Source organism: Entelurus aequoreus, linkage group LG21, assembly GCF_033978785.1.
Source record: "Entelurus aequoreus isolate RoL-2023_Sb linkage group LG21, RoL_Eaeq_v1.1, whole genome shotgun sequence".
Lineage (NCBI taxonomy): Eukaryota > Metazoa > Chordata > Actinopteri > Syngnathiformes > Syngnathidae > Entelurus > Entelurus aequoreus.
In genome coordinates, this window is record NC_084751.1 from 284 (window position 1) to 12418 (window position 12135).

Sequence of the window (12135 nt, forward strand, 5' to 3'; positions counted from 1 at the left end):
AACCAACTCCAGCCGTGGGCCACAAATTGACCCCGGGCCACACTTTGGACACTCCCTGGTTTAGGCTTTACAGCAGGGGTCAGGGGGCCACATGGACACAAATCTACTCCCAACTTGTCTTTTAGTAGTAAGTAAGCAAACAAAGGCTCCTAATTTAGTCTGCTGACGTATGCACTAACATATTGTGTTATTCATCATTCTATTATTTTGTCAAAATTATTCAGGACAAGCGGTAGAAAATGAATTATTCATCTACTTGTTCATTTACTGTTAATATCTGCTTACTTTCTCTTTTAACATGTTCTATCTACACTTCTGTTAAAATGTAATAAACATTTATTCTTCTGTTGTTTGGATACTTTACATTAGTTTTAGCTAATTTTTTTAGAGGCGGTATAGTACCGAATATGATTCATTAGTATCGCGGTACTATACCAATACCGGTATAACGTACAACCCTAACTTGAATTCCAACACATATGATGTGTCTTACCTGTAAGGTTGCTCGCCTGTATGAGTCCTAAGGTGGCGCGTCAGGTTGGCAGAGCGTGGGAAGATTTTACCACAATATCTGAAAAAAAAAATTATAATACCAACATTAGCTAAATAATTTAGAAACCCTCTAAAATCCCCCCCGCCAAAAAATTAACGATGCATTGCTATGGAGGTTGCTTTCCTTACCTGCAAGTATAGCGCTCCTTGCCTTTGCGCAGCAGCGTCTCAGGGAGCGCCGAGGGTGGCGCTCTGAAGTCGAACATGGAGGGCACGGAGCGCAGCAGGTCCCCGGACTCTGGCTTCAAGGAGCTAAACGTCTCCAGCTTCTCAGCCATGTTCTCGATAGCCGACATCTAAAGAGAGACACCACACAGATAAGACAGGATGAAACATTTATTCATAACTGTGTTTCCTTAACATTCGCTTGTTTCGGCTGCACACCACAAATACAGTACATAGTGCGCCACCTGCTCGCCCTTGCTCATAAACACATTATAACGGGACTGTCTGTGAAGGTAGCTCGCTGTTACAACTCTGTATCGTAACTTTGCTTTTTTAAATTTTATTTATTTATTTATTTATATTTTTTATTTTTTTAAATATTTGTCCGGTCCAGCTTCTCAGGCAAATCATATAGCAGATGTAGATGCCCATATCGGCTGTTCAGATTTACTTTACAAAAGAGAAGTGTAGGATATTTCTCTTGTTGCCTTATTTGTATTTGACTTCATTAAATATATTTATATTATCATTTGGTGCAGCCGGGCCGGGGAAGGAGGGGATAAAAAAACAACAACAGCAAACACAACAATAACAACAACAACAACAATAGAGCATCAGCAAATACTACATGTACAAATATGATGGTAAAAGTGATATCAAATAAGCAGTTAGCGAAAATAAAAAATAATACAGAAATGACAATGAGCATTATTACACTACAAATGGAGCAATACAAATACCAATAGAAATAGCACTATTGATAATGAACAATACCAATAATGTACCATTATTATCAACAATACAGTTGTTCAGATGCAACAATACATATACGTAATGATAACTAGAGATACGAAAGAATGCAAAAAAATGGAGGGGAAGAAAGAGAAGCATCCTATATTAACCTTGTAGATTGTTATAGTAACAATAGGTTAAGCTTTGTTAGTGTGCCATGTATTACCCGGTTTACCCTAGGGCAACATTTTTAATATATGTTTGATGAAACATGATTATGTGCATGAGTGTATGTGTGCATATGTACTTGTATATGTACAGTATGTGTATATGTACACTACCGTTCAAAAGTTTGGGGTCACCCAAACAATTTTGTGGAATAGCCTTCATTTCTGAGAACAAGAATAGACTGTCGAGTTTCAGATGAAAGTTCTCTTTTTCTGGCCATTTTGAGCGTTTAATTGACCACACAAATGTGATGCTCCAGAAACTCAATCTGCTCAAAGGAAGGTCAGTTTTGTAGCTTCTGTAACGAGCTAAACTGTTTTCAGATGTGTGAACATGATTGCACAAGGGTCTTCTAATCATCAATTAGCCTTCTGAGCCAATGAGCTAACACATTGTACCATTAGAACACTGGAGTGATAGTTGCTGGAAATGGGCCTCTATACACCTATGTAGATATTGCACCAAAAACCACACATTTGCAGCTAGAATAGTCATTTACCACATTAGCAATGTATAGAGTGTATATCTTCAAAGTTAAGACTAGTTTAAAGTTATCTTCATTGAAAAGTACAGTGCTTTTCCTTCAAAAATAAGGACATTTCAATGTGACCCCAAACTTTTGAATGATAGTGTATGTTTGTACAGTGAATGCATATGTACAGTATGTGTATATGTATGTAACTTTGCTTTTAACACACCTCATAATGCACCTGGTCCACCAGAGCATAAGAAGCTATAGTATGTCTGTGCATAATTGTTTTATTTTGGTCACTTTTTGTTTGTCCCAGAGCAGCCACTAAAATGACCATGGCCATGCATGTAAAAGCCGAAGGATACAGGGACCATTTTGATGTTTTTCATTGTCAAAAGCACGTATAGATGAAAAATAAAATTGTCCTGCATGTCAGGATTGCAACTGTTTGCTCTTTTATTGAACTTTTTATGTTTTTTTTTCATTTTTTAAAAAGCATATTTGTAATGTACTGTGGGGCCCTTAAAAAATAGCTGCAGGCCACAATTTGGACACCCTTGCCCTATACCAGTCCTTCTTAAATAGTGGAGCGGTTTCCCATGTGATGGTGGGGTAGAGCAGTGTTTTTCAACCTTTTTTGAGCCAAGGCACATTTTTTTAATTGAAAAAATCCGGAGGCACACCCCCCAGCAGAAATCATTAAAAAAATGAAACTCAGCAGCCGATATTGACGGTAAAAAGTCGTTGTCGCAATTGTTGGGTATGACTTTAAATGTTCCAAATAAACTGAACCTGAACGTTACATGTTAAAATTGTGCTGTTTTGGTGCGGGGTAAGCAGATATTAAGGGGATTTGTTCCGCAAAACGCTTTACGTCACAGAACCAACTAAAGTCGTATTCTGAGGCACCACCGTAACTATGTCTGGGACTTTTTGGGGGAAGTTTTTAAGGTTGTTTGACAGAACTCTCTTCGAGACAGACGTTACAGACACACTGGAAGAGTTAACGACTGCAGCCAATCTGCTAATGAAGCCCAACAGTTGCTTTCATCAGATATCCCCCCGAAGAATTATGTGCTCTTGTCCACGCCGCATGTGCGCGGACGGACAAGAAACTATTTGCTGCAAGGTGGTCATAGCTGATTAATTGCCACCCATGTGTGTGAACGAGAAAATATATGTGTGTGTGTGTGTGTGAGGAATGTATTTGTCATGCATGTGAGAAAGGCCAGTGTGTGTGTTTGTACTTAAAGGCATGTATGTTGTTTGTGAGTGTGAATGTATATGCCAAGTGTGTATCCGTGTGTTGTCAGGTCTTTTCTATGTGTGTGTGTGTGTGTGTGTGTGTGTGTGTGGAGTGATTCATGTCCACTGCTGGGCTGTAAACCATTCGGTGCACAATGCGGGCAGACAGCACATTCGTCAATATGAAAGATGTTGACATTACTGATCAAGGGCCAGACATGGGTAATAATGATATCGCTGTGCTGAAAGGGGCGGTTGGGGGAGGAGCAGGGCCGGGAGGGGAAGGCAGAGGGGTGGTGGTCCCAGTAGAGCACTGGGCCTGACAGGCCATCCCCTCCACACACACACACACACACACACACTTTCCCCCCTCCTTTTAAGAAGGAGGCCCACTCAAATTTGCATTATTTCGCCTGCATTGTATTTTCAGCTTGTTCTCATTTCATCAACGCACCGAATCAGCGGCGATTCGGGTCGTCTAGCAAAGCCCTGCTCTGACTCTGACATTCCATCTCCTGTTTTCTCCCGCTGTCACGAGCCGAGATGGAGAAGATGGCGAGGAAGCATGATGAAGAACACGATGATAGGGGGGGGGGGGGATAGATGGAAGAAGAAAAAAGTGAAAGAAAAAAAAGAATAGAGGTTTAGAGAAGCTGATGGATGACATTGAAGCCCACGTAGGTGAGCGAGTGATGAGGAGTGATGGTTGAGAGTAAAGTTCCTGACTCGACTTTCCCACTGCTTGGCTTCTCTCCATTCATAAATGGAAATACAGAAGGACAATATTTCAATTTCACTTAATAATAATGATGCATATTAGGTGTATTCAAAATAATCATCACAGTGTTGATCCGTGCCCCATAATAGGTTAAGGAGCTCAATAAAAACTCACAAAAAAAACATCTCCCAAAACGTGATGAGGATAATAGTAATTTTCATGTTTTTTTTTTCTATTTTATCTATGTTTCTATGTTTTATCTAGTGTTTATCTAGTGTTTTTCATGTTTGTATTTCTACTTTAATTTTCTATTATATATTCTAACTTTTTATTTTATTTTTTAAAACCTTTTTAAATATTTTTGTAGCACTTTGAGATTTTAACAAATGTAAAGTGCGTTAAAAATGTAATTTGTTATTATTATCATTATTATTATTAACTGTACAATAAAAATTACAAAAAATTCTCAGTGATAGCAGCTCTACACTAACCGCACTCATCAATCGTTACTTAAAGAGTAAAAAAAGCCCTTATGTGTGTAACAGTGTGCACGTGTAGATATATAAACTGAACTGTAAATTGTATTTTAAGAACAGTATTATTTTTCTAAAATATAGATTTGTACTTAAAGTGATTACATTTTTGTAATATCAGTTGTGTTCAGCAATTTGTTTTGTTTAATTTGTGGGTTAATTGCAAACAACAGCATGTTTATAAATAACAGACCTATTGGTTTTGGGCCATTAAGTGCCATGTCCGTACCCATTAAATAAAATGTATGAATACACAAAAAAAATAAAATACACCATATTTTAAAATGCATTAATCTGATTACATTTTCAGTAAATACAATTCAAAATATTAATTTAAACTATCTTGAAATCTTGCTGTCCATTCCTCGCGTCCGAAAATGTAACTTTACCATCATAACTTCAATCCTTCATAAATTAGGGACGGGAATCTTCCTACAACTCACACTTCTATTCGTTCCTGGTTCTTGGAGTGACAGTTCGATTCAGATTCGAATCTCGATTCGTTGCTGGTTCTTAGAGTGACAGTTCGATTCAGAATCGAATCTCGATTCAAATCGATTCTCGCATTATACTGTATCATTTCGTATAGAAATGAAAAGGTTACAAAAGCTCCTCTTGAATGCTAACGTATAACATACATGTAAGTGTGGAGATGGCCCAAATATATATATATATATATATATATATATATATATATATATATATATATATATATATATATATATATATATATATATATATATATATATATATATATATATATATATAAAATCAAGCACACCTGTGAAATGAAAACCCTTTCAAGTGACTACCTCTTGAAGCTCATCGAGAGAATGCCAAGAGTGTGCGAAATAGTAATCAGAGCAAAGCGTGGCTATTTTGAAGAAACTAGATTATAAAACATGTTTTGAGTTATTTCACATTTTTTTGTTAAGTACATAACTCCACATGTGTTCATTCATAGTTTTGATGCCTTCAGTGACGATGTCCAATCTCAATAGTCATGAAAATAAAGAAAACACATTGGAATGAGAAGGTGTGTCCAAACTTTTGGCCTGTACTGTATATTTATGTATATATATATATATATATATATATATATATATATATATATATATATATATATATATATATATATATATATATATATATATATATATATATATATATATATATATATATATATATATATATATATATATATATATATATATATATATGTACAAATTGTAGTTTAGATAATTTATTTTAGTACTCCTATCAGATTTTTTTTTGCATATTTGTGTTACTCCTAATTCCAACTATGCTTTTATTTCCTTAAAATTTTTTTTTTTAAATTAGAGATGTCCGATAATATCTGAGTGCCGATATTATCGGCCGATAAATGCTTTAAAATGTAATATTGGAAATTATCGGTATAAGTTTTAAAAAGTAAAATGTATGACTTTTTAAAACGCCGCTGTACAAAGTGGTACACGGATGTAGGGAGAAGTACAGAGCGCCGATAAACCTTAAAGGCACTGCCTTTGCGTGCCGGTCCAATCACATAATACCTACGGCTTTTCACACACACAAGTGAATGCGATGCATACTTGGTCAACAGCCATACAGGTCACACTGAGGGTGTCCATATAAACAACTTTAACACTGTTACAAATATACACCACACTGTGAACCCACACCAAACAAGAATGACAAACACATTTCAGGAGAACATCCGCACCGTAACACAACATAAACACAACAGAACAAATACCCAGAACCCCTTGCAGCACTAACTCTTCCGGGACACTACAATATACAACCCCTGCTACCCCCCCACCAACCCCGCCCACCTCAACCTCCTCATGCATGTCCCAAATTCCAAGCTGCTGTTTTGAGTCATGTTAAAATAAATAATGTACTTTGTGACTTCAATAATAAATATGGCAGTGCCATGTTGGCATTTTTTTCCATTACTTGAGTTGATTTATTTTGGAAAACCTTGTTACATTGTTTAATGCATCCAGCGGGGCATCACAACAAAATTAGGCATAATAATGTGTTAATTCCACGACTGTATATATCAGTATCGGTTGATATCGGAATCGGTAATTAACAGTTGGACAATATCGGAATATAGGATATCGGCAAAAAAGTCATTGTCGGACATCTCTAGTTTAAATTTAGTACAAATTTAAACTCTGGTCGAATTCGGTCACTCTAACATATTACCCTCTCAGATTAAAAACAATACATACACCACAAGTCACATAGTCCACTGACATTACATTTCTTCATTCCATACTAAAAACTCACTCTTGTTACTCAAACGAGTCATCATTGCCTGAGTAAACAAAAATGAAATAAAGTTGCCTGAAATGAGCCAATACACATTTTGAGTAGTCCTGATCACATTTTGAGGTGACAACACTTCCCCCAGATTTTTAAGGTCATTTTGAGACAATTACAACAAGCAATTACTAATAGGACTAAAGATGCAAAGGAACTGTTAGCTAAATCTGGTGCACCTATCTTTTCCTTGTGAATAATGTATCGTGCAAACTAAATACATGTTTGAAATACATTTCAACCAACAACACCGATTGGTTGATTGGCCCTTCTATGGACGAGGGACAATTAGAAACCTTTAACCACAAATTCAGACTTAATGATTGAGGTGTCCTTTTTATGGATTAGGTTGATTCCGTCTATTCTATTATGTCACAGTGGGTGTCATGTTCAGGCGACCTACAATAAAATCCATTAAAAGTTATTTTTTAGGGTCATAAACTCCATTGCTTTGTCCAACAATCCCTTTTACATACACCTTACGAAAACCCCTTGTTATTCTGCCTCGGGCGGAGTGTAAGCGTCTGTGAACTTGCTTGTTGCTGCAGCGTCGCTGTGGGACCAGCACTTGATTGGCTGTCTTCAGAAGTCAGTGATAATGCGAGGGGCCTCAATTAGTGAGATGCATTCTCAATTGTTGATCTTTATCAGCAACCAGATGTTTGGAGAGGAGCTAATTTAACCCCCCCGCCCCCTGAATCCAGCATCCCAAAGAGACTGTTACCCTTGGACAGATGTAAGTAACGCGGCCCCCACTAAACACCTCCACCGCCCCCTTAAGTGCAAGCTCATTTGGAATAGCTGTGCTTCGTTGTCTGCACAAGCAAACATCCAAAAGTGATGTCCAGGGTGTAGCTCCGCTGGAAATCCCCACTTTTTAGCCTTTAATTGGAATCTGAGCTATATCTAGATGCGAAAAATGTCAACAAATTAAAATAATTAAAATGAGGGGGAAACACCAAAAACATAAGTCATGTGATCAATTCATTCCCAAAAGGGGAGTGTGTACATTCAAAAACAAGTTCATAGGGGGGAGTCAATTGCCAAAAATGTTGTATAATTGTAAATAAACAAGTTTGGTCAAAGGTACACTGCAAAAAGTCAGTGTTCAAAAACAAGAACAAAAAATACAAAAAATAGGGGTATTTTATTTGAACTAAGCAAAATTATCTGCCAATAGAACAAGAAAATTCTGCTTGTCAAGACTTTCCAAAACAAGTAAAATTAGCTAACCTCAATGAACCCCAAATTACCTTAAAATAAGTATATTCTCACCAATTATAACTGCACTACTATATGAGTTCGTATTTTCTATTGTTTCATTGAAAATAAAACAGCAACGTCCATTTGGCTGTCGTCTGTTTTAATATGAGACACAATTGTGTCAAAGTCATGATTTTTTTTTTCATGCTTGAAATAAGAAATTATTACTTTAAAAAAGTAGTTTTATACTTTTGAGTGTTGATGACACAGCTTTGCAACAGTTGATATTCTAGTTTCAAGCACGTTTTACTCAATATAGGTCATAAAATCTCAGCTACAAGCTGTAATATCTTACTGAGATCATTTAGGGCCAAAACCCTTAAAACAAGTAAAACACTCTAACATCAAATCTGCTTAGTGAGAAGAATTATCTTATCAGACAGAAAATAAGCAAATATCACCCTTATTTGAGATATTTAATCTTACTTAGATTTCAGTTTTTGCAGTGTACTCTACTAAAATTGCACGAAGACACAAGTTAAGCATGATGTCACTACATTTGTATCTACACTTCAGCACAGTTGTTGAGTTGAGTTGAGTTTGTGTTTATTTCGAATTTGCATGCATACAACATGATACATCACAATTTCCAGTTTCTCTTATTCAACACGTTCGAAAAGGAGTAGGAAGAAGCAGAGCTTATTTAATCCTACCCCTTTTCCTTTACATAGCGGTCGCTAAAACTTGTGTTCACTTCCTGTTCTCAATTTATTCACAATATACTCCATAACTAATAACATTAGTGACATAACATGGAAAATAATGAGTGTGTTGGCTGCTATGTTTAATACGACTAAGTCAATTTATTGTTCTTTTTTATTTTTATTTTTTAACTCAGATGACGGTTAATAATGTTTGAACGTAACTTAAAACTAAGAGTGTCCAGATACAACTTTTTCCACTTCTGATCTGATACTGATTTTGGCGCCTTGGGTATTGGCCAATACCGATATTGATCTGATACGATATCAGCACAAATCATATATATTTGTTATCATTTTGTAGTGTGGTATGCCAGAAAATGTTTGACCAAGTGAAATGACTCAAACAGAGAAAAACAGTAGGTCTGATAGACACTAACTTATTTATTGTTAATTGTTTGGAATGGGCTTCTGTTGCCTTTAGGTTGAGTGTTAATTGTTTTTTTTTTTTTTTTTTTAGCAATATCTAGTGGCTACAATAAATTATTACATTAGTTTAACCTCCTAAGGCCCAAGCTGTTTGTTTACATGCTTTTTTTTATTTGTCTTTGCTATTTGGGCTTATTGGACCTTAATTAGAATAAAAACTAAAAATCATCTTTTTATATGATGTACTTAGTCCACAAGTACACAAACGTGTACTTCATGTGTAGTGACATGCACATTTTTATTTTTACACTTTTTTTTCCCCAAATTCCATTGTATGTTGTACTCTTCTGACACCACCAGATGGCAGTATAAGTGTCCATATGTCGGCATAAGACCCCAATTCAGTAGTGTACACAATTTTGGAAATAAGAGCTAAAAGGTGCTGTCCACGCATGTGGCCACTAAAGCCTATAGAGGTTTTTAAGCTCATGGACCAGTGTGTTGAATGATGCGGACACGTTTGTTACTGGATACTTTCTAATATGCTTCTTCCTTGGAGACTTTGTATGTGTGAGTAATACGCAACTATAATTATTTCATACCTGTTTATACTGACAAATGCCCTGTTTTAGACTGCAATATTGTTCACGTATTTCGTATAGCTAGCTTGCGTGCTATTGTGTGCTTCGCTGTTGTGTTCGCTCCCTTGTTGCACAGTCCCGAAAGTTTTTAAGCCAAAAGGTAAAAACACATGAAAAACAAGAGGGAAACATTAAAGAACATAAATGAGGATATACAAGAGCACAAAGCTGCTGCCACCAGCTGCCGCTTCAGCGGCGCCATTTTTACTTACAGCAACAAAAGTAAAACGCAAAATCAATATCTGGGATCTGATATAATTCAATACTTGATTTTTTGCTGATATCGGACCAATTTCCGATATCAATATCAGATCTGGGCACCCCTAATTCTAAACCATTGCAAACTGCAAACACTCTAATTAAAATATATCGTTACATTATTACCATTTTGATATGGTCAATCAAATGTAGTTGATGCCAGCAAATTTGGGGATTTTTGGTCGAAAAAAAAACCAAACATTTTTTTTTGCATTTTTATCTAAGTTTTCTCTAACAATTAGCTTTTTTGCAGAAAACTCATCTTAATCATCCTTAGTCAGGAAAAGTTTTTAAATACCATTGGTGCAACAAGTACAGGTAACCTACTGTATGGTCGGATATAATCAATACCATATAGCGGGGGTCAGCAACCCGTGGCTCTCTGTAGTGCCTGTAGTGGCTCCCTGGAGCGTTTTTAAAAAGTATTGATAATGGAAAAAGATGGGGGGTAAAATAATTTTATTGTTTTAGTATGTTTTTTGTTTGAGGACAAACATGACACAAACCTTCCCAATTGTTAAAAAGCCCACTGTTTTAATATGATTGTGTGTATGCTGCACTGATGAGAGTATTAGGTGAAAATCGTTTTGTCCTACTAATTTCGGCAGTTCCTGAACTCACCATAGTGTGGACTGTGACGCAGCAGTTTGTTTACATGTAAAATCTTCCACTACTTCTTTATCTCATTTTGTCCACCAAAAGTTTCATGCTGTGCTTAGTTGATGTTATTGACTTGTTGGGGTGCTAATCAGGCATATTTGGTCAGTGCATGACTGCAAGCTAATCCATGCTAACATGCTATTTAGGCTAGCTGTATGTACATATTGCATCATTATGCCTCATTTGTAGGTATATTTGAGATCATTTAATATCCTTTACTTGTATCCTCTTTGTATATAATTTAGTTTTGCATGTCTCATGACACACTGTATGTAATATTGGCTGCATTTCTGATAGTTGTTTGTGTGCGTGCCATGTTGTTCCAGACCACAGCAAACATTAACTAACTTGCCAAAGATTGTAATAAACCTATTAAAAGAAGACAGCCTGCTGTTTCCTTTAACTTGGACACACACATCTATACCTTTGGCCATTAAAAGTCAGTAATTTTCTAGGTGTTATCTCACCTTCTGAGTAGCCTCTGATTTACTAATGGTTTCTCATGTTGTAAAAATGTGTAGAATAAATATTAAATTTCAACATTTCTGTCAACGAAGATTTACTTCAGCCTGCGACACATAGTAGGCTATTATAGGTAATATAGACACTTACGCCATGTGTTGCCTTCATTATAACACTTATATACGGGCTTTTAATTTTTTGCACCTCCAGACAGATTTGTTTTTTGTATGTTTGGTCCAATATGCCTCTTTTAACATTTTGGGTTGCCGACCCCTGCCATATAGGGACACCCCTACTTACAACAGTGTGAAATATGACAGGTCAGTCAGGTGCCAGATAGCATTTTTGATGTGTAACAAGGTGTAACACGATGCAAAGCTTGTTGGCTTGTCTTCAAAATAACAACATCACATTTTCCATGCATCAATGTTGGTTGAAAACTAAACTTACCCAAGTGTTCTGATCCGGCAAACGAAACTGAAGGGTGAGAAAAAAGAGCAGTCAAAACCAGGACATGGTTAACGCATCGCCATCTCTAGATTTGAAATATGTGGGCAACAGGTATCAACTTGGTATGTTATGTCATGATGCCGGAAATATAAGTGGCTCTAATAGTACCCAACACTTCCTTGTGCTCAATAAACATGTTTCAGCCGTTTAAGAGGAGGCCATATTTCTTTGCAATAAAATATCCTGCCAGGAATTAATATGTTGAATCACAAAAGGTAACAAAAAGTTCCAGTTCCTAAGTCCCTTTTACCATATGTCTCAGGGAGTGAGTCAGGTGACAGCAAGCGAACCCCTT

At 36.4% G+C, this 12135-nt stretch overlaps 1 protein-coding gene across 1 annotated transcript; it reads right to left on the bottom strand.

The window, feature by feature from the left end:
• Positions 1-493: 493 nt before the first annotated feature.
• On the bottom strand, positions 494-11802 carry LOC133638966 (MDS1 and EVI1 complex locus protein EVI1-B-like; the record flags this gene model as incomplete). The annotated part of the gene is made up of 3 exons (XM_062032020.1): positions 11781-11802; positions 682-848; positions 494-571 (listed from the first exon to the last, which is right to left on the bottom strand). Coding segments are annotated over exons 2-3 (245 nt in total), but the record flags the coding sequence as incomplete, so codon positions are not given.
• Between the last annotated feature and the right edge of the window lie 333 nt (positions 11803-12135).